This window comes from Melopsittacus undulatus, chromosome 4 (genome assembly GCF_012275295.1).
Source record: "Melopsittacus undulatus isolate bMelUnd1 chromosome 4, bMelUnd1.mat.Z, whole genome shotgun sequence".
Taxonomy (NCBI): domain Eukaryota; kingdom Metazoa; phylum Chordata; class Aves; order Psittaciformes; family Psittaculidae; genus Melopsittacus; species Melopsittacus undulatus.
The window spans coordinates 30659531-30683972 of NC_047530.1; the positions used below are offsets into that span (position 1 = coordinate 30659531).

General features: G+C 37.7%; 1 protein-coding gene across 2 annotated transcripts in view; it reads right to left on the reverse strand.

Moving 5' to 3' along the window:
- The window catches only part of SPATA7 (spermatogenesis associated 7), a 38544-nt gene extending 16023 nt beyond the window's left edge, over positions 1 to 22521 (reverse strand). The window contains exons 1-5 of one of the 2 annotated variants that reach the window (XM_034062604.1): positions 22412 to 22521; positions 17293 to 17432; positions 11783 to 11863; positions 11029 to 11121; positions 10370 to 10417 (exon numbers count right to left, since the gene is read on the reverse strand). In XM_034062604.1, coding sequence (XP_033918495.1) covers positions 10370 to 10417; positions 11029 to 11121; positions 11783 to 11863; positions 17293 to 17302 — 232 coding nt within the window. In that variant the 5' untranslated portion in view covers positions 17303 to 17432; positions 22412 to 22521. The remainder of the gene's footprint in view (positions 1 to 10369; positions 10418 to 11028; positions 11122 to 11782; positions 11864 to 17292; positions 17433 to 22411) is intronic. The other variant, XM_034062603.1, reaches the window with a different exon arrangement.
- Positions 22522 to 24442: the final 1921 nt, after the last annotated feature.

Genomic DNA, 24442 nt, shown 5'->3' on the forward strand with positions numbered 1-24442 from the left:
CAGTACAGAAATCTGTGGCAAAACAAGCAAGTTTATGTCAAGAACATAAAAAAAGAAGGTGAACAGTGTGAATGGACCACTGTCAGATCAAGGGGGAAAGTGTTATTAGTCTACACTACTCTGCAGTCCAAGGCCTTGTTCACAGTGCCCATGCAGCACAGAAGATAAGCTGGTATCTATGCCACCAGGTAAAGAGAGGAGCACAGAATCATAGAAAACTTAGGATTGGAAAAGATGAGTAAATTTTCTGTGTTTGAGTTTGCTATTGAGTTTGATATCTTGCATAATACAGTGCAAAGTTTTTGTATATTGTGAGCACCCAGGTGCCATAGATGAAGTTCACAAAGTTGAAAAATCCAAATAAGGCTGATGAAAACCATTAATAATTTCCTTTCCAAATGGGAAAGAAGAGGGTTTATATAAGCAAGCACACTTCTGAAGTCTGCATACACAATGAAACCTGTTTTAACTGTTGGCTACATTTTTCATTAACTTAACACAGACCCATGTATATGAATGGGCTGATACAGACACAGAGACATAAAGGCCTTTGTGGATTTTTTCTTTGGTTTCGTAACGTATTTATATCATACTCTAGTAGAACCCAATCTGCAAGTGCACTACTAAACGTATGAAAATGTAAGTAACTTTGTGGATTGGTGTGGTACATTCTTCTAGACAGCTGAGAACTACAGCAATCTGAGGACATTTATTCAACCTTTAAAATACATTCATCTCTGTACATTAACCCCACAGACATGTTAATCTCTAGGAATTATTTAAGTATGTGTATTCATTTTATTAAACATTTTCATCCCTTTTTAAACTAGAAATGAATGTTCCAGATGAAAAGTTCTTGCTCTCATTCCTCAGGGAATTGATACGTAAAATACCAAGTAATTTCTTTTACGGCTGCTGGTTTATACAGCATATTCCACTAGAGTACTGACAATATGAAGTTGCCATTATTACTGGAAAAACATTAGCTGAATTAAAATATGCCTTGCAAAAGAAGAAAAAATTATACTGTATCATTAAGTAATTAAAACTCAATATTTTTCTCCCTATGCTAAATTATTATTATATGGCTATTTTAAATTACTATTATTTCTAATTGCATTTGTCTAAAAAGTTACAGACAAGCACTCAAAAATTAGCTACAGGTTAGAAGTTTTATATGTTTGAGATAAATAATTATACACAGTCGGCCAACAGAGCCTGCCTGTGTTTGCACGTGCATGGAAGCTGCAATAACTCAAGTCTTGCCTACTGTTCAGGTAAAATGGTAGGTTGAAACACACCTTGAGTGTTGATTAAATATTTAAGGAACCAATGAATGAGAGCTCTACGAAGCAAAAAAGCAAATCATAAATAAGTATGGGTGACTCATCTTGCAAGCACATGTAGATGCCTGAAACAAAAATTTTCTTTCATTCAATTGTTTAGGTGGAAAGTGGATTTGTGTAAGTCAAGACAAGGTTCATCACTTCACTGCATGTTCTACCAGCATATCACGGCTTAACAGGAGTTTCTGGGTAAAATGCAAAGCAGTGTGAATATTATTGCAAAACTGAGTTCTTGTATTTTGCCCTCTACAGGATAAAGCCTGAGATTTAACACACATGGACTGACTCTGCATTTATCACTGGTGTTCAAAACTATCAAAGCCAACTAGTACAAACTACTAAGTAAACCTCCTCCAGGACTGTATGCTAGCTATGACTCTTCTCAGGTAAAGCATGGCTTGTGCTCATGAGTAAAGGAAGAACAGTAAGTATGCTAGTTAAGGCTATCTTTGGATATCAGAATGACCCATTGGGATTACTGTCACCTCTTGGGGAAATACAGTTTTTGCCTTGCACCAGTCATATAGAGAGCTTAGAACAGCTAATCCATTAAGTGCATTCCAAGAGCTAGAGTCACTCATGCATATTGAAAGGCAAAGCAGGCATATGAAAAACATAAGAGCAGAAAAATCCCAGTGGTGTACCAATCTTGTTGCCAAAATTAGCGAATTTTCAGACTAGATCAGCTGTAAAAGCAAGGAACTGTGAAACCAGCCAAGCAAGAGATAAAGAAATCCTCCTTGAAAAGAGTTAATGCACATGTAAACAGCTGAGTGGAAGTCAGTAAGTTACTTCAGCAAGTAACACAGACAAGGATATAGGTACAGACACAAAAACATGCATGCTGCCTACCTCCCCTTACTTACCACATCCTTTGCTCAATCAGGGACTGAAAAATCAGTCCATTTGACTTTAGCCAGACAGAAAAAGGTATCAAACAAATGGCCTGAACCTTTGAGGCACTAATTACAATACAACTGATAGGAGCTACGGCCACCATATGTAACCACATGTTCTGCAGATGTGAATATATTATATGCAGAAAGAATGAGAGTAGCATTCAGGAAGAAACACACAGTTTTAAAAGGGACATTTTCTGTTAATTGCTTGTTCGCTGCTGAAGATATTTTCTGCTTCAAATCAATCACCTATACAGCTTCTTTAGTTTTCAATGAGGCTAATAAACTAAATTTGACAAGAGTACCCTTGGAGTACTGCCACAGATTAGTGGCAGGTAAACATCAACTACTTTTGTTAACAGATACTTAATGTCTCTGCAACTAGCTTTTTTATACATTGATTCCAAAATGTATCACACTTGTAGAGTTAAATATGGGGAAGGTAAATTCAAGAAAGTTCTTGTGGCAAATAAGGGAAAAACCGCTTGGTTTTTTCCATCTTTCTAAAAAGGAAAAACTAAATGTTTAGGAATAAAAAAATACGGTCTATAGATCCAAATAACGTGGGTCCTTTTTAAAGCCTTATCAGAGACTTTAAGATTAATTATATCTCATTAATTGCTGTGCTCAAAATTACTACAAAGATTTACAGTAAAGAAAAAATATATTAGAATATAAACAAAGCAATGATTTTTATATATCAGATAAATTCAGACTCTGTGAAACTAAATTCCATAAATTACTGCACCCACCCCATGAATCTGTTCTCTTAATTCTGCTGTGAGTGGAAGCACAAAGACTACAAATTTTAGAAATTAAACTGTAGCATTCTCCATAAAGAGCTAGCTATAAAACATGGCTCAATCTGTCACAGCAGTAACACTTTTGCCTAGGCAAACACCCCTTCCGCAAAGAGCACACCACACTTTCAAAGCAGATACAACATTATTATATTTTGCAGTTAGGATACACCCTCTATGGGCTTGATGCTTTTTTCCCTAAGCCTAGGCAGCAGCAGCATTTCTAGACACATATTCAGAGTTATGAAACAAGGTCACAAACCTGGAAGAAATGAAATAATCATACATAGAATCATAAAATCATAGAATACTTAGGGTTGGGAAGGACCTTAAGATCATCTAGTTCCAACCCCCCTGGCATGGGCAGGGACACCTCACACTAAACCATATCACCCAAGGCTTCATCCAACCTGGCCTTGAACACTGCCAGGGATGGAGCATTCACAACCTCCCTGGGCAACCCATTCCAGTACCTCACCACCCTAACAGGAAAGAATTTCTTCCTTACATCCAGTCTAAACCTCTGCTGTTTAAGTTTCAACCCATTACCCCTTCTCCTATCACTACAGTCCCTAATGAAGAGTCCCTCCCCAGCATCCCTGTAGGCCCCCTTCAGATACTGGAAGGCTGCTATGAGGTCTCCACGCAGCCTTCTCCAGGCTGAACAGCCCCAACTTTCTCAGCCTGTCTTCATACCACACTCCTAAGCAGCTTGAAAGCTCTGAGCTTATTTATAAGGACAGTGCAATTCAGAATGCTAGTGGTTGTCCTTTGCTCTGAATTTCCAATCTCTAAATTTATCTTATGTGACATCACAGTACAATTGGCAGATAACATTCAAGTTCTTTAATTTCTGATGTAAGTAATCAATATCAGACAACAAAATACAATAGACTTAGACTGAGTTCAGCTCGCAGAACAATGTATCTCAGAAGAATTGTCCAACACTAAGCATTTCTCCATTGTGTTATTATATCAGCTATTTTTGCAGAAACACACTTCTGGTTATTATTTCCCTTATGAATTCTCTTAAGATAAACAATGCAAACATTAACCTCATTTCTGCTGAGCTTGAAGTGCCTGCATACACAATTAAAAGTGTTCAGTGTACCGGTGATACTACTTCTGTAAGCAAGCTCTTCCTTTTGTAAAAATTTTTACTATCAGCTTCCTAGCGCTATATAAATCTCCCATCATTTAGGCATCTGGGGTGAAATCTCATCAAATGCAAATTGAATTTGCTATTGGGTGTGAAATCTGGGTTCCTTGTAAGTCTAAATCCAAATTTCTTAACAACAGAAACCTTAATTTGCATAACTCTAAGAGACAATTTTGCAGTTCTTCACATGAATTATCAGCAGCACTGCTTCATCAAATCAGTGAGGAATCACCATTATAAAAGCTGACAAAGGATTTATTAAGGGTTTGATTCTACAGCCTTGCTTATATCAAGTAGGAAATGCCTGTATCATGGTATGTACTTCAGGAACGTGATCCTGCTTGGCAAAGCTACTAATGACAAAATCTGGCTATTGTTAAAGCTTGGAAATAAAGCCTAACAGTGAGACATAAATCCTTCAGAGGAATTTCAGGAGAGGCTGGAAGCACAGAATTATCCCAAATCCATCTAATCTGATCCATATATGGGGTCCTCATCCAACAGGTATCTTGTAGATACTTTTGTCAGCCATATATAGCTATTTTATGAGCCTCAGTTATAGAGGAAAATGGTATAAAACCAACACTCCCCAATCCCAGCAGACAGATGGTAAAAGCAGGTAAATCCAATTAAAAATCAGACACACATTTTCAGTAATAATGATTAACTTCTAAAACAACTGCAGAAGGAAATCATGTTTTCTCTCTTTCTTGATCTTTACAGCTCAAGACTGCAGGCCTTTCTTGTCTATGTGATTTACCTATCATATTCAGTATGGTAATTGAGTTCCATATTAGCACAACTGGACTAAATTTTTGGTCTGCTTAATTCATGATGTCAGACTAGTTGATCTACTATCCATTCGCAACTACAGACTATGAAAAATGTGGTTCTGATGTACTGAATACATCTCTAAAATGAATTACCTCCCATAAATAAGAAAGAAAACATTTCTGCAGCAAAACTTTCAAGTACATAACTTCTACAAAAAGAAAGGAAAACTAAGCCAAAAGTACAGGCTCATAAAAATTTTTATACAGTGATTTCCTTGCTCTCAAAAAAAAATCATACTTGATAAATATACTAAAACATCTTCCCAAAGACATACTTGAACTCTGAAAACATACATGTTAGAACAATCTGAGTGTTTGACTTTTAGAACTTTCATCAGTTGCTTATAACTTTAATTTTCAGAAATGCATATGGAAGGACAAGACTCAACAGAAAAATTAAGAATCAAAGATGGGAAAATTTTGTGAAAGGTTCCTGTCAAACAGCAGCTACAACAAAATATGTAAGGCAGCTTTTCATAGATCTTTGCTTTTCATAGCGTAAAGGGTAGACAAATATAATGTAAACTATGTGATCAGATGAAAAAATAAAATTTAAATATATAATCATATAAGAATATATATTTATTTATATTTCTACTTGAGCCTAACCCCCCCAAAAGTAGGAAAACAGCATTACTAATCAGTATGAGTTGTTGGATCTCCCATCCCTCAACCCCTCCTTTCCCTTTCCCCTCTTCCCCCAAGTATTCAAGATCCATAATGCTAAAATAGATTTCTGGTGGGTAACTTCTCAGAATAATTTTTTTGTTTCTTCTCCACCACCTCACCCCCTTCCTCAGTATCAAAGAGACCTGCATTCCCAACCACACTAATCACTGGGTTCAGGTTGTACTATCAATATGCCCTGTGGAAAAACCTCTTAACATATGGGTTGAAAAGTTAGTACTGTTAGAAACCAGGCATGTGTAGCAGCAGCTGTCTTACTTGGCACAGCTTTTGTCAAGTTTTCTGGCACAAATTCCACAACCACAGACTTCTAATGGCTACTGGTATCAATCAACATGCTTGGACTAATTCTGAACATAGAAGTTTCACATTTCCAGAGGTTTCACATTTTAACAACTATTTTAAGTCAGCAAGGCTGATCTAATATACAAGAACATGCTCACTGCTAGTCCAGTGGCATGGCAGCTTGCCTACTTTGCTGCCAGCTAAGATACCAGGAAAAGAACAGTGGAAACTAAATCCACTTTAAGGACAGAATACATTCAGTTGGCCAGGGACACTGCCAACTACAGTATCATGTTTAATTCTTAAACACTAATGACTGATTCATGGCAACAACCCCAAAGGGAAATACCTGCTACTTTAGCAGTGCATGAAGCACATTTTCAGGGGATGTTTAACACTATCTGCAGGAATTCTGATTTGTAACTCTATGCTATTAATAAACCATAGAATTTGAAACTGAAAATTTACCCCCCTTCCCAAATCTCTTTTGAAATAGAGGAGGAACAGAAACCTTATTTGGGATGAAATAAGTAACAAGACAAAGAATACAAAGAGAAAAAAAGTAATAATATGCTTCAGCTGAGCCAATGACAGGTACTGAACTGCTGGGAGAATAAAGCTGTAAACATGTCAGCCCCAGTGACATTAGAGATTCTGCCAATATTCAGCCATACTGATGCTGACACTGTGCCTGTGTAAATCGTGTGTCCCATCTCCAGCCAGAAAACAAAAATCGTTTTGAAAATATTCTAAAAATCCTTTTCCTTTACTTTATTCCTCAATACATTTTCAATATCCTCATTGCCTGAATCATTGGCTGACATTTCCACATAATCCTTTTCCTAAAAGACACAGGAAGAAAAACTATTCTCCAGTGGATCGCCAGAGATGCTACAAATGATACCTTGCACTGAGCTTAACACCTGAACATGTAACACTTGGTTGGCTATTATTACAGTACAGAAATCTGTATTTCTTGATGAGCAATGCATAGAACAGCAGGAAAAAAATCCAACCACTCATTTTAAGTATGAAATAAATTGAGACAATTATCAATTTCATTCTAAACATCTAGATTCTGCAAGAATAGTGCAGATACTAGACAAGGGATGCCTGTGTAGTCTTAAACCTTAAATACCTTGAGACTAATAATAAAGAGTTTGAAAGTAGATGTGCCCCATGGAATTATTCCTTTCCTAACTCTGCACAAATTTCAGCCTGTGTGGCATTCTTATCTGTTTATAAAACTATCTCAGGTCACAAAACATATGAAGAAAGCAGGTCAGAAAAAAGTAAGTTACATGCACATATTTGAGTTTCAATATTAATTGTTAAAGATTCTTATTAAGAAATACATACATACATGAAAATCCTGGACCTGCTGCAGTTGAGACACTTTTGCCATTGATCATCACGAAATAACGATTTCAACTATGGCATCTAAACCCCTTATATTCCACCATCCAAAATTTGCCTTTTAAAACTGGAATTACCATGATAAAAGCTTTCAAGTTCTAATCCTGACAGCTTTTGAATTGGATATCTGGAAAAAATCTTTCAGCTATGCAGATATTGTGACACTGGAACAGGTTATTCAGGCTGCAGAATCTCCATCCCTGGAGGTTTCCAAGACTTGGCTGACTGACCAAGTGCTGGCAGAAGTCTTATCTTGATCAGGAAGCTCAGGGAGGTCTAAATGACCCCTGAAGGCCCTTTACAACCAAAATTTCTGTGATTCCATGAAAGCAGGTATGTGACAGACACCCTATTTCAGTCCCTGAAACATCAGGAGAATTGACAATGCATAGAGACAGAGCTGTTGAAGAGAAATCACTAAACAGGAAATCTATGAACCAGTGTTTCTCATCTCTGTCAGGTACACCCTCTTCTGAAATGGTAAACAGAACCAGTAAGCAACCTGTATAACTTCTAGCTTTGTTTCTGGGGCAAGTGCTAAACTCCAGTGAAATCAGATGTTGAGACATTTCTCTCACTCCTGCAGATAAAAAAAAATGGAAATTTTCTACTGTGAGAAAAAAAAATGGTTTGCAGCACTTTATGTAAATAATTTAAGGTGGAATGTAGTTGGGAACATTTGTCAGTGCTGCAAAGTAAAAACACCACATTGAGAAATATTCTAATAAAAACATATTGTTTATATAAGTTTGCTTTATTACTTTGCTTTCTGTCTTTCACTTGCACTCTCTCTTTTATTAGAGAACATGAAGCACTTTACAAAATAAACCTGAAAACCAGGGCAAATACATAATGATGTCTTGAGAAGCCACTTTTGGGTGGAAAAAATACAACATTATTCACTGCTCTGTTGAACAGATTTTTAAAGATGGCAAATTCAATGTCACTGTATAATTGCACAGTTCTTCTCAGTGCAGAACATCAAGCAAAAATTGTAAGTTAGAACCAAGCTAAATCTACAGATAAAAAGCTCTAACCACACTGGATACTCAGCTCTGGAGACTAAGAGATAAGTTCAATGTTTCCTTCAAATGAATCCTGTGCTTAGACTAAGTTTTTTTCCTTTGTGAACATGAAACATTAAGGGCTGTGACGATTGCATGCATGTTCTAATAAGATAAAACACAGCAGCCTTTTCCAGCCCTGCATGAAAAGACATGAAAGAACAATTTAGTGAGGATTTAGTGTACCAATTTTATCAAACAGATGGTTAAAACAAAAGCAGCAACAAAGGTGAAATATTTCCGTCACACCCTGTATAGGAGATTAATATTCTGTCTGTGACCAGGACAGAGTTACATAGTCAGATATTGGTCTCACTAAAATCAACTGAAAGAGAAGCATTGCGCAAAGCCTTGCTACCTGAAATGGAAATTTCCTCACTTCAGAGTGCACCTGCTAGTGTCATGATAATTATCTGTTAAGGTTAAGGCACTGCTGCTGCCTCCCAAAATGAACTCATTATGCAGGGAAACTCATTCACGTGTGAAACACCCAAGCTATCAGCTCAGAAGCATTTTATCTGTAAAGACAGCAGACTCAAAAATAAATGGGCATTTGTTAGCATTCAGAAAGACCCAATACCTCAAAAGGTACAGAAGAATACTTCATTAGGGAAATGAAGAAAGATTCTAGCGGATGCAGAAAGAAAAGCTACATGAGGTTTTTATTACACAAAACCACAGATGTAAATATTTTTCTTACACCAACCCTGTATTTTTATGTGGGTTTCAAAGCAAATCTTGGTAGAGCTGGGGCATGAGAAAGAAGGCTTCTTCCAGATGACTCTGAAGAACAGGTGACCTGAATTCCTACTGCAATCTGTAGACTCTAGACATCCCTGCAACACTGTTGCTACTTGTACTGCACCTTTTGAAAGCAGAAGGCAAGCCCACACACTGTATTTTTAATCCTGGTGCAGCTTGTTTCCTAAATCAGACTGAAACATAATGTGGAAGTACTGCAAAAGAATTCTGATGAAATTTAGTCTTTTGCTAAAAGGATGACTGATTTCCTGCATAAACTCTAGTTACCCTGATAATTTTACAAAGCAGTATAACTCTGGCTTGCCTGGATTTGAGACTAACAACAAAGAATTCCATCCTCAGAAGGTTTATCTTTCTATCCTAAGATAATAGCTGATTTTTCTCCAGTAATTCAGCAGTTGTAACTAAATACTGCATTAGAGAAAAAGACTGATAGATCACAGAAATATATCTTTGTTATGTTAACAAACAGCTGCTATTTTACCCTTTTGACTAATACACTTCATTTAGTATTCCATAAACCAGTGATTTGAAAGTACTGGTCTATGAAGTAAGGCTACGGCACTGATATTTTCTTAACAATCTTAAGAAATGAGACAACTTGCAGAAAAAGTAACTGCAGTTTAACTCAGGCTCTGGAGCTTGTAACTGCAAAATGGAGCAAGAAGTTTCAGTCCTAGCTCCCAGGAGCCCACATTCCCAAAATTCCTCTTGATCTTGCACTTGTAAGCTCTTTTCTTCAAAGTTCAATCTTACATCACAAGAAAAGAGAAAATGATGACACTCTCCTTCTATGCTCCATTAGCTGCACATGGATCCTGAGCAAAATTTACCATGATCCTAAGCACATGACTGACAGACCAGGTTCATCTCATCAGCATTACATTCACTGCAGTTCTTACAAATACCTGGAGCAGGATGCAAAAAGCTGAAGAAACAAGCAGATATATGGATGCTGTATATTTATATATTTCCAAATTAATATATACTATATACTATATATAAATACATATTTATTAAGGGTTAAATTCTATCGTTACACTTCTATTCCTCTCTTTTGTTCTATTAAGTTAGTTTTACAGAAGCTTTTGCAGAATTAATGTAACACAAATACTTACATTTGATGCTGGACAACCTACTTTTGGGCACTGAACAGTCTACAGCAGCTGAAAATAAGAAAAAACCCAAATGGGAGTGAGTCAAATTTACTTAGTATTTGAGATGGCTAGAAAAAAGTAGCCATTAATCAACACAGAAGAAAGACTAATTTAGTTAGAATGCAGCAATTCTTCTCTATTTTAAAACATGCTATTTACTGTATATTTAAAGTATTAGGTTGATATTAATACAGTCAGAGAATTTTTGAGGTAAGGGTGTTAAAGTAAATTAATATTTGAAGTAAGAATCATCACTTAAAGGAAGATTCCTTACAAATTTTGTGCTGATGGCATTTAATTGCACATTTTCAGTTCAGCATATTATTTCATAATTCAGTATTTCATCAAAAGCAGAATGAAGCAAATACAGCACAAAATGCCCTAAAATTAAGTAGTATCTTTCATAACAAACTTCCAAACTACAAAACTTCAATTTCAATTCTAATTACTAAATTACTAAGTAGCTGCCATATCTCCTTGCTGACATCACTTTGAGTAAGCAACAGAAAGAAAATTACACTTCCTACAGATCAATTCAGTTCCTCTTGATTATGATCTCATTCTGGGAGAATAAGCTAAATCTGTGAGTAGAAGGTTCATTCGTACATGCACATTTTTACCTTTGGCTGAAAGGATTTTGTTATAATGAAACACCATGTGGTCTCTGATCAGGTATTGATTAGTTAGACTTTGAGAGGAGTCGATGCAGAAAGCTGTAAGATTAAATATATTTAAACATTATAAAAGCAGGCACAAGAGTACTAAAATCTTAAACAGTTATTAACTGCAATTCAAAGTCACAAAGTTAAATTACTGTGTGCTTAAATTCTTTGCTCAACTGTAGTAATTTTTTTTTTTTACCAGTTGTCATCATATGAAATAACCCTGTCTGCTTCCCCTCCCCACCCCCAGTCAGACATTAACTCAATAAATAGCTACAGAAGTGGCTGAAATTGGACTATGAAAATATCAGCATGGAAATTTCCTGTTTCTCCATTCTATGCTCTTTCGAAAGAGGTGCCTAAGGTGGCAGTATGGCACAGAAACTAGTCCACGTAAACTACTCACTGTAAAAGAAAATGTTTAACCTCAAAGGTTATTTAATGCAGCAACCATACACATACTCCAGCTAATACAGATGTGACGTTGTTATATATTTGCTTATCTTTCTATTTGTAGCTAGCAATATAGTCAAAGCCAAAATTATTACTCCTCAAACGTATTTTCAGTAATGCTTACTCAATATAAGTACTATTTGACATCACCAATTAAGCTAAATGCAAAAGTTTTAATTATAAAAACATTTTAATCATAAAAATCAAGGAATTCACATAAAAGTAACAAAACCTTCTGATGAAAGCACAAGTTACTTACCATTACTTTTAGTACTTAGTTGTCCTTTAAACGGACTTGCTGGACCACATCTAGGAATGGTAAGAGCTGGGTATTCACTGGCTTTAACAAAGTGTCAAACAAAAAACAAAAGTCAGAAAAAGAACGAACATGTATTTTTACAGACAAAAAAAGTAGAGTCTTTCTCCAAAGAACTCATGAACAGCTGTATTGGTTCTTTTTCATAAAGGAAAAAGAGCTTATCTAAATGTTAAGATATTACTGAAATACAACAGTGTAGTTAAGTAATTTAATCTAACCACCAAGGTACAACAGTAGGGCTTTCACTGGTTCAGGGAGTTAAACATCACTTCAGTCTGAACTTTACATCGGTTGTTCAACTGCACAGAGACATGGCCACAGTTTTTTACCTATGCTATCCTTCAACTTGTTTTAAAGTTCTATTGATCAAGTTTTATCATTATGTCAAATGATTAATGTGAAAAAATATTCTGTATGTAGACAATGAGTGTGGTAAGCATTATACTAAAATGTAAGTTTAATAGATTGAAGTGAATTATGTTCATGTAAAAATTCATCCTATCAATGAGAATATATGACTTAAAAAATCTGATTTGCCATTCAATCTTGGGGCAGTTTGATAGAATGGGAACTCTACAGGCAAGTGCGGATGCTGACAAAACTTAACAAGTTGTTATGAAAAATGACAGAAAGTGAATTAAAAGCTTTGCAACTCCTCAGAAACAACACTGTACTGCCAACTCACACTCACTGTCTGTTATGCAACCTGTGATTTAAAGATCTGCACCTGAACTAATTAAGTAGCTGCAACACATTTAGAACAAATCTGAACAGGAGATATACTATTACTACAAATATTAATGTATATAAAACATTCATTTAAGGAACCCAACACACCCAACATGCAAAGCAAAACAAACAAGGTTTCTTTAACAAATAAACACATACCACATTTACTTAACAACAATTCTAAAACCACAAAACCAATTCCTACAGATTTGTTAATATTATCGAGGCCCACATGGTCTTCCCATTGCCACCCCACTTCTCATCTGTCAGTTCAAATGCCTGCAACTGCCAGCCGTTTCCTAGCACTTGGAGGCATTTACAGCTCTGGGGCAAAAACTCCACTGATGTATGCTTACTGGTCACCTCTAGTTTTCCACTATTCACCAGATGAAGCAGCATACAGGACTACCCAAGATGAGTAGGCATCTCTTCTATGTGGTCTTCAGTTGGGTTGACAAAAGCAGACATAATTACAAACTCACTGGGCATGCTGAAAGCCACGCCACACGTTAAAAGCCCCTCAATCCCACCTGTCATGGCTTCTTATGTCCTCCATGCCCAGCACCTAGGTTTCCAGGGGCTTTTTCCATTTCCAACTGTTTTATAAAGACTGCTGGAGTACTATTGCTCTATTTTAAGTGCATCAGTATGTCACACAAGATAGTTAACATGGTGTCTGACTATTAATTAGTAGATTGTTTTAATATAATTTCCCCAAAAGGCCTTAGTTATATAAAAAGATATACTGTACTAAATTTCAAGTAACTAGAAATAGTTTGGGAAGCAACAAAAAGCATTTAACAAAGTAAGTAAAATGAAAGTCATTAGCATATGCAGAAATTTGCAGAGTATTTTCTTGGGACCCTGTTGTGAAATGACGCTAAATCTGGATCAATAAACTCAATCCTTGTTCTTACAAAGCACAACAAATACCAGGGCAATTTTTAATTAGTATGTGGCCTTTATACAGGCTTCTGTGGCTTTACAGTACTAGAAGCAGTGACTGCAAAAATAGTGCTCCCTCTATTCTTTGCTGTGATGTTGCCTGATCAGCAGTAGGAAAGGGGCATGAAAACATGTAAAAAAAAAGGAAATGCTATTGCGTATTATTTCAACCCTATCCTGCAACTGTTTTATCTTTATACTGTTTTCTTTAAAGCCAAATGATAACATTTCTGCTCATGTGTATCAATTTCAAATGGCTCATTTTGAATTCTCCTTGTGATTCAATTTTTCCTAATTTCTATTTGTGTTTTAAACAGATATGTGTTTATTTTAAATTATTTTAAAAAATATTGAATTTCCAAACATACAGCAAAAATTTATTAGATTTGGAATGACTGTCTCCATAACGACTACAAACCTTTGCCAATAAAGGCTTTCTTTATTGTTTAGGTATTATCTTTCTGTACCATACACTATTACATACAAGTGGTATTCACCATCTAACTGGATATCCACCCTGAAACTCATGAGTTTCTGAAGTTACAATGTGTTTAAAAAATGCAAATCTCTGGGAGGACTTGAATGTTAGATTATAAAATTTCAGCTGACAGATGTTTGTCCCAATGATAAAAAAACCCTCACATATATGCCAGAAATCTAGATTATAGCAGACACCTGAGATAGGAGGGGTTTCAATCACAGTTAAGTATTCCAGTGTTTTCTATATGTCAGAGCTAGGTTGTAATTCCAGAAGGAGACACATATGACACTTAGCTAAATGCTTACAACACCCCCTCTATCTCCTTTTTATGTGAAAGAAGCATAGAAAGGTAAGTGTGGGCATCTTGAAAAAGCAGAGAGATTGTTATAACTACAGCTGATTCTCTTCAGGTAATCTAAATGACTCTGCCCTGAGTTAAAGGTGATCAGAGATGCTGAGAAACCTGTTGCTTTTCCTGTCTCCAGCTGGAGATGCATCTGTTCAGCACTAAAGGAGAAACAGATTTCGCAATGGTCACTCACTTTGCATCACCAGCAGATGGCACACGGATAAACTCCGTCAAACACTAGTCTACTAGTTTTGTCCTTTACAATTAATCTTTATCAGGCTGCTGGTGGGGGGGAGTGATGCAGTGATGGAAGCTGTATTAATTTAGGACTTTGAGCACAGTGAAAGCAGTGTGCATTTTGGTTACTTTGCCTCTTTTTTTCAAAACCATAACTGTGAGAATTTTTTTCAGTGAAAAATTTTCTACCGATTTTGATGGTTCTTAAGTAATAAATTATTTGGGAATAGGAGCACTTGTCCCAACTGGACTCAGCAGAACAGATCGAAGTACACACAGTGCTACAGCAGCTTTTGCAATAATCAGGTTTCCTGATTAAAATGCACACTTTCTATGTCCTAGAATAAAACTTTCAGTCACAAATTGTACGTTTATGCAAATATATTATCAGAACTGGACTGGAAACTCTTCAAGATAATTTAATTTCTTTAAAGAAAACATTCTTTGAGATTTAAGCCTCAGAAACTCAGATGTATAATGGACTCCTATCTTTGATATACTATCCATATAACTATGTGATGTAAGCACAGATTTCCTCAGAGATGTAAGTGGACTGTCCACAATGAATATAAAATCAATATAAAATCATGATTCTCACACTGTGTGAGAGATCTAAAGTACAGAGGGCAAGCAAATTAAGTATTTCTAAAAGTTAATTAGATCTTTTAGTTCCTTATTAATACTGCTGTTTGCTTGTTGTAAGCTTCCCCTGCAAGTCTGTGACACTGCACAACCAAACCCATTCTCTATAATTCTTTCCATCTGTTATCTAAGTTAATAATTATATTATTCCAAAGAGATTTTTAAAGTATTTTGTTTAAATTATTTTTTCATTTAAAATGCATCCTATCTTTATTTCTTACTTCACAGCTGTAAAAATGTGGAAATTGGTGGTTTCTATCGTTACTTTGTTTCCTGGTTGTTAATGGCTATGCAGGATTTATTATTTATTATTTTTCTACAAAACTATTTCCGATTTGAGACATAAGTATGTACTGGAAAGAAGCCCACTCTTTCATTAAAACCTTCTCATAGGAAGGATTTTAAACACAAGTATTAGACTTACTATTTTTGTAACAAACCTGTACTTCAGACATAGCAAATAAAAAATACTGAAAATAAAACAATCAGCCTATCCTTACCCACAAAGATTTGTTACTTAAAAGATAATCCACAAAAAACCACAGAGACCTTAATTAGGATATTAGATATAAGCATGTAAATCCAGCACTGCAAGCCACAAACATCCACTTAATTGTGTAGAGAAGCATGAACACTGCATTTTCCAAAGAGCAGCTCCTAAACCTTAGCTTGGGTTCAAACTCTCAGCCAGACCTCAGGTCTCCCCAGCTGTTCGAGAGGAATACGTTCATCACTGCACCAGGGCATCAACCCTTTTGTGCAAAGGTTTTTTGGTGGCTTCAGGACTCTTGCATTCCTGGTTGCACAGTGACCTCCTCTCAGCTGGAAATACAGGAAGCTCCTGTCTCTAATGGCCAAGAATGGACAGAGATGTGGGGATTTGATCTTCCTGAGGCCGATAAGGACACTCAGCCCACAAGTTCACTCTTCTGACTCTGTACACACTAATAGTACTCTACAGCATTAAAGCTGTACACATGCTGAGGAACAAACTGAAGTGGTTTAAATAATCTCTGTGAAATCCTAAATGACTCAGTAGTGATGGAACTTCTTTCAAACATCTAATTTTACATACCTGAAAAGGTCATAATTAAAAGAATGAAATTAGGACCTTAAATATAAGTTCTTCTCTCTTTGATACTACAGTAAGTTTTAAATCAAAGTAACCATTAACTCTTTATGCTCAGAAATGGTTGTGCATATGAGCTCAACACAAATACACATAGTAAATACTGCTATCTCAGAGTACTTTAAGAGATTAACCTGATCACAAAAATCTATACTGGATTTAAAGTTAATTTGTTTAAATAAGAAACTATTTTATCTATTTTCAACTATTTTTCTATTAACAGGATTATATACTTAAAAAAAAGGGAAAAAAGGAGTAAGACGATGCTCCATTAGTAGTAGTCCTACTACTAAGGCCTTGTCATGGTTTAAACCCTGTCGGCAAGTCAGCCATGCAGTCCACGCTCAGTCCCCCCTCCTTTCATCCCCCTGCTCCCAGAGGGATGGAGAGGAGAATCGAAGAATGCAACTCCCATGGGTTAAGATAAGAACAGTCCAGTAACTAAGGTATACCACAAATCACTACTGCTACCACCAATATAATAATGATAAGGGAAATAACAATGGAAGAGAATACAATAACACCCACTGACTGATACCCAGCCCGACCCAGCAGTGAACTAGTCCTTCTGGGTAACTGCCTCCAGCTTATATACTGAGCATGACATGCTGTGGTATGGAATACCTCTTTGGCTAGTTTGGGTCAGGTGTCCTGTCTCTGCTTCCTCCCGGCTTCCCCTCCTCCCTGGCAGAGCATGAGATTCAGAGTCCTTGGTCAGACTAAACATTTGAGCAGTAACTAAAAACATCAGTGTTATCAGCACTGCTCCTAGGCTGAACGTCAAACCCACAGCGCTGCACCAGCTACTAAGAAGCAGAAAAAATGACTGCTACTGCTGAACCCAGGACAGGCCTGCCTTCCCATCATTGTGGTTTACATCATCCTATCATACCCCCTGAACTCCTTTCAATTTCCCCAGTTTGCTGCCTTTTCCTTACCTGCAGTCATCCTCAACGTCCCCTACTTGCTCAGAAGTGGCTGAAGAGGTGGTATAGGTGTTATAATTGGTCATCTAATTTAAGCTTCTCTGTGATTGCTTATCCTTGGCTGACTAGTTCTTATCCTCTAGTTGCATTATCTGGGAAAGAACACAGAACAGAATGACTCTCTCTCAAAAAATGTGTATAAATTCCTTGAGTTTTCTCCTACACAGCCACTGACATTTGTACCATTAAGAGTCCTACTTCTTAGTCACAAATAGGTGAAGTTGGCTAATAGATGCCAACTATCCAATAATGGAAAGAGGAGAAAGCCAACAGAGAACAGTGACTCACGCACAGAATCCTTCTTTAGGAAAACATGTTGAAACGTGGCATGTTTCCACTGCTTTTCTGCATCACAATCACAAGAGACCTTCAGACTTGCTTTAGATTGAGCTGGTTACTGAATGCTGATAGTATTCCATTTTATTTGAGAATTACAGTGGGGCAAAACTGAGCACTTTGTAGTCACACCTGTATTTTTTTCCAGTTCATGCAAGCAAAACAGAAGCCACTTGGACTCATATCGGTTTCCAGTGATACTAGAACTCCTATCAATTCTGAGAGTATAAAGTCTTAGATGTGAAGCCATCTTTAACAGAATCGCATACAAGATTTGTTAAGTAATGGCTAGATCCATCAGATGAAAAATACAGCCATTATTTTCTAGATTTTCTGAAACAAAACTTGATGAACAAAGCCCCAAAAAACTACGATACCCTAATTTTGAAATAACATCCCTAATATACCATCTGAATTTTGCATGGGTTCATTTGTGTCAGAGGCAAAATATGATGAAAATGATAGAATAAATTGTTCTTTTACATATGAACCATCCATAATCTTCTAAGCCATTAATTAGATGTGTACTATTTATACTTACTATGCTGGATTACACCAAAGCTCTTCTTTACACCCATCCCTAATGCCTAAGAGTCAGGTCTCCCACTGCTTTACAACTAACATTCTAATAGTATTCTGCATAAGTTAAAACCGTGCAACCAATATTATAGTTCAAGAGTCAAAGCCTCCTCTGATAAATTTAAGGACTCTAATGAAATAGTAGTGTACAGTAACCTTAAGAATATTTGTTACAATTTTCCTAGCTACAGGTTTCACATGACCAATTAGGGAAGTTTTGGATGCAGGTTATTGCTCTATTCATACTTCAAAAGCAGAAAGAAGCAGCTGTGTGTGTCAGCAGCACACTCTGTGATCCAAATTGCAGGCAGAAGCAAATGAACTTTAGTAAGACCCATCATCATTTGCTTGGCCAGCACCTCTAGATTTAGCAGTGGCACCAGCAGTTTCCTGTTTTCTAGAAGGGCGTGTGAGTGATAGTGTTCCAGAAGTGACCATATGTTACTTTTAAATCACATGTGTACAACTATCAATATTCATATCACAGTTTAGAAATGTCTTTCCTAAAAGTTTACTAACCTGAATTAATTGAACAGTTGTGCCCTTGCAAGATGGCAAAAGGATACTCTGCCATGTACTGTAACAATTCCTGTGGGAACGGTGCTACTACTCAATGGCACTAGAACACTTTATCACAAGCATGTCCTATAAGATAAATGTGTTTTGACTTCTACTGCTACATGAAACTCAACAGTATGTCATCCCATGAACATCCATATTGAAGGTATTTCAATACCTAATGTCAAACCAACCAACAGATAAAATATATGTACATGTCTAAATGACACACTGTATTTAGATTCTTCTATATATATTAAAAAAAACCCACAAAAACTCCTTTGTTAGTATAATCTGTGCCTACAAGGAAGCTCCACAAACACCCCATTTGCATTATTAACTTCCACCCTCTTGTATCTCTACCTGAAAATACATTAGCAAAACTCTAATGCACAGATGGCCTCACGCAGAGTGGAGAGCAGAGAAACCTCAATCCACTGTGCTTCAGGGAAAATTGCAAGGTATAATCTGGAGCAAAATAGTCACCAGGGTTAATGATTTGAATCCTGTTTCCTTTAGCACATATTTCACTTGAAGCACGCAAGAAATCTTCAATGAAATGGGACTGAAATCAGATTACAGATTTAAATTATTTGCTAAACAGAAATGGGATTAGTTAAGTGACTAAAACTCACTTAATAGACTAATGGTCAAATTAAGGATAGGTTTAAGGATTCATTGAACCAAGGTTTTAATTTGGTAAGAACTTAAGGTCGGTGATTAACATTTCCCAATTTAAGTTAAAATGTGCTATTATATTTCAAATGCAACTTCAAAATACCCATCCTTCTTTGAGAAGACAAACAGATTCTTTTTCAGCTTCTTTGCTGGTCAAAGCCAACTTCAGCTTCTGAAAAATCGAATTAGTATTATCAAACCAGTGCTTGAGTTTAAAAACTGTTTGTTCAAGTGTCAAATGGAGGAATACGAAGGAAAAAAGAAAAAACAAAACAACTCAGAAGTCACAGATGTGTGCTAACACCCTCCCAGCTACAGTCAGATTAGTGCACAGACTTTGTGCAATGCCAGAAGAGTCTAAAGATGGTGCTGTCTTTAAATCTGGCAATATTGAAATTTTGGGTTAAGAGTCTCTGAAGCCTGTGCAAACTGTCTAAACTTAACAGCAGCCTCTATGCACCAATAATGGCGACTTCCCCATCATTCTAAGATAAAAGCAACACAGATGTGTGTCATCGATTACCAGTAAGTATATGATTTCACTGCTGTTCAGGTATATGGCAATCATTGGCTGTGGGAATTAAATAGCCCAATGCAGAAGACCAGACTGAAACAACAAACTGGTTTAGAATATCAGTATTCAGATTATTTGAGGTTGCACTATAAATCTGTGACTATATGAACAAATTCCTGAAATTGCTGCAGTAAATAACTTGAAGGTTTATAGCTGGAATTAGGGAAAAAAATAAAGGTCTAATTCTTTAATATTTTTATTGAGGAAAAAAGTCTCAGCCTTTTTTGAACTGCAAGAAGACCTACATGCAAATGCTGTACTGTCAGCATTGTTCCTAGACTAAAACCAAAACATAGCACTGCACCAGCTACTACGAAAAGAAAATAACTGTTACACCTGAAACCAGTGCAGCTATGTATGTATATATACAGGTGCAATATATATGTATGTATGCAAAAAATATTTTTTTCGTTACATATTCTTTAGACTAGACGAAAGAGAAACCCTGATACAAAACCAGTATAAAATCTTGCTTCTTTCTTTACAATGATGAGGCCAGGTCTGAAGAAGAAACTTTGAAGAGTACACCAGTACATCAAATCCCACCTCTTTTGTATTAACATTCTGGATACTCGGTGCATAGATACAACTATCCTATAGAGAAACCACAAATATTATATGTTTTGCCTATTTCATAAACTGTCTGCAAGCAATCCAATGGCTGTTCTACCAAGTTTGCTCAGGTACCCAGATTTCTAGGTTAGCTCATTGTAAGGAATTACTATCTCTGCCTGGGCTAATCCCTGTTGTCTGTAAGGGTTATTTCTGTATGTCTGTGAAACTAGATACTGGGCTGTCCATTCACCTACTTCTGACTCTGTAATAACCTCCTGTGAAGACAAGCAATTGCTTCCCAAGTAGAGACACACACATTTATTATTTCCTACTTTTGAATTATTTTTTACTTTTTTGTTAACAGTAGTCATTCACACAAAGCTTTCTGCAACCTGGATGAAATTTAAATCTTGCAGCCTACATATTCTCATTTTATGGTCAATAGACAGCATGTTTTCTGACTGTCTATAAAAATATATTGAGAATCAAAGGAAGAATAATCAGAAAAAGGATAAATTTGTAATGAAATTGCCTTCACACTTTACAGGACATAAAAACTGGATGCATGAGATACCAATTTCTGCTCTGAATTTCATACTTTTGTATAGTATTAGAATTCATGTTCAAACTCCGCTCTGATATCAGTATCTACTATAGTGACATCCATCACTATCAACAAAGACTGGAACTAACACCAAGATGCAACATGAAAGCGTAATGTTATCTCAAAGGATCTGACCTTAGGCAGCTACCTATGATTTTGACATTACAGCGCAGCACTGAATAATTCCCACCATTGTTTTACATTATGTTATCCTGTTCAGATCTAAAAATATTTGAGGCATTTTCCAAGAGCTAGAATTGGCTCATGTAAACATTTCTGTGTGCTTCTGCCTGTTTTTATCATGAATGACAAGAACTCCTAAGATTATTCACAGGAACAGAAAATAACAGCAGCCCACAGATGGTTAAATCTGGGTAACGAACCATCTTATGAGAGCTTCAAAGTTTTTGAGTCTTTATGTACACTTGCCTTAAAATCCCACCAGGTCAGAACACGTGGATCTACATATAAATGCCATGTAAGTGATGCTCTACACAGTGTAAAATCTACTATAATTCACGAACAGCAGTTCTGGAGAAGAAATAAATTGACTCCAAGAAGCACAGAAGGCCTCGAAAAGGAACCGCTGACAGCGGCAGCCTGAAACGTTGACCGTAGCACCGATAATGTTAGATTTGTTCAGATAACATGAAAACTTGTCATAGTGGCTGTAACCTGTAGAGTTGAAGGCCGCATTTCTCGGAGGATTATAACCTTTCAGGGGGTTTTATATGGGACCTTTCACAACTCCAGCTGCCAAACTTCGCTCACTGAGGCCAACCGCCTGCACACGGCCGTTTCTACCACGGCAGCCGCGCTGCCTCGCAACCCGGCCCGGGCACAGCTCCCCACGCGTGACGAACAGGGCGGCAAAGCTGAGGGCAGCCGAGTGCGGGCGGAGCGAGCTCCGAGCCCCCTCAGCGCCGGCTGCAAAAACCCCGGCGCCTCGACCGGTCCCCGCAGCCCCAGGGCGGCGCTGTGCCCACCCCTCGCGCAGCGGCTGAGCCGCCGCCATGCCCGCTGCCGCACGCCAGCGCGGAAGGGGGAGGCACCGCCTGCCCTCCACGCCGGGCTGGAGACGGACGCGCCCGGCACCCCAGCGCCCGGTAGCTACGGGGTATGCAAAGCAGCAGCCTAGGCCTGCCGGCTCCCGCTCTCCCCACCGAGCCGCCACCAAGACCCCGCACCTTGGCTCCGCCCGCTGCCGCTCTCCATCCTCAGCCCCATGCTCCCGACCGAGCCCGAAGGGGCTACGCAAGCCCGCGCTCGCTCCGCCGGCAACAAGCGGCTCGGCCCCCGCTGCGGGCGGGAGGGGCGGGGCGAGGCGCTGCGCCTGGCCCTCCGCGGCCTGCCTCGGCCGCCGGCCGTTGCCATGGCCACGGCGGCGGGCGGTGGCGGGTGGGGAGGCCTGCGCCCAGCGGCCCTGCCGTGAGGGGTGCCCGCGCTTGCAGCCTCAGCCTCAGGTTTGGCAGCGTGGAGAAGGTGCAGGAGCTGTGGGTACACCCTCACCCCTTGGGGTGGGCCCCACCACGTCTCTTCAAGCGGTGCGTTGCAGCCAAGCAAACGCTTTGCCCGCCAGTGAAAGGTGCCCTAATTATTTAAGCCTTTTTCTTCTAACTTGACAGGGAGTCAAAGAATAATGGATGCCAAGGAGTGATGTAAGGCAAATTGCTCATATTTCAGAGGAGTGAATGACAAATAGAGCCTAGAGCATTCCCAGTGCCTTACACTGAAAAAACATTAATTCTCTGTACCTTTCAAAATAAACAGTGGCTTAGAAATGAACCACAAAACTAAACTTTTGAGAAGCAGCCTTTGATCCCATCACTGATAAATGCTGATGTGTTGGGCTTTAACTTTTTGAAGAAGCAATAGGCTCATATTTAAGTTTTGTCAGGCACATGTTACACATCCCTTTGTGTGTGTACCTTTTATGTGAAACTTTATCTCACTGCTTGGCCAGGGGTACAGCTTTCACCACCATAGGCAGACACCTCAAAAAAGGACACGTATCATCTCAAGTGGAGGGATATTTCTCTCACCATCTAGAAATTACTATTAATCATCAGCTGAATGCAGTTTTTCAAGTTATTTGCTACTCTTCATTACACGCCAGGAAAATAGTCTGAATGTAGTTCAAAATCATAGCAAACTAAAGGGAGATGTATTTTAAAACAGGTTTTTTTTTCCATATTCCTGCCTCATGCGGAGCTCCCAGTAAGTCACACAAACATTCATGCTGGATGGAACCTGTGATTTATCTACCCCAGGACTTTGTGTAGACTCTACCAAATACTTCAGAAAACTTTTCAGTAGTTGACTATTTCATGTTAGCTCAAATGTCTAGCTGTTGATGGTCAGCTTCTACTTTCCCTTGCAATTGTAGGTATTCCCATTAGCTATACAAAGTCCAGTTTGCATATGGCCTTAGTTCTTGTGCTTCACGTGTTAGTGATCATTTCTGTAAAATCATCTATACATGTATGTAGTGTTAAATTTGTCTGGGAGAGGTAAGAAGGAACATATGCCTTGGAAACCCATCGGTACTCCATCCTCTGGTAGTTGTCTGTCTTTCTGACTGCTTTTTTTATCAAGTGTACATTCCCATGGCATTTCAACTACCATCAATTATGATACCACAAACACTTTTTTGTCAAAACAAAGTAATCTGATAGCATTTTGTCATTTTCTGTTATGCCTCTTGATGTGAGGGAAATGTCACAGAGAATATTTGTTCTCCTCACTCCACACAAAACCAAGAAATCCAGAAAGCCCTAAATTCAACAGTTTTGGGTTGGGTTTTTTTGTTTGTATTTTTTTGTTGGTGGTTTGGTTTTGGTTTGTTGTTATTTTTTTTCCCTCTGAATTAGATTTTTGATTGCATGTGAAATTAGCAATTTAGGGAAAGGCTTTAGGAAATTGGTTACAAAAGGTCATGTGTTTCAGGGTCTCTGGTTTAAGCTTTGGTATAATCCAAACAATTAAAACTATAGAATGTAGAGGTAGAGGCTGTCTTAGAAAGTTTCCATTTCAGATACCTGAAGATACTAGAGAGAATATAAGTGCATGAGTGTGATAAACACATAAATGTATTGGCTTGCGCAAATCATAGGTGTGGTTATGTGGATATAACTATACAAGTTTATAGTAACAAAACCAAAGCTCAATAAAGACATAAGATGAGCAAACCGGAGTCATATAGTAGAAGAATCTGTAAA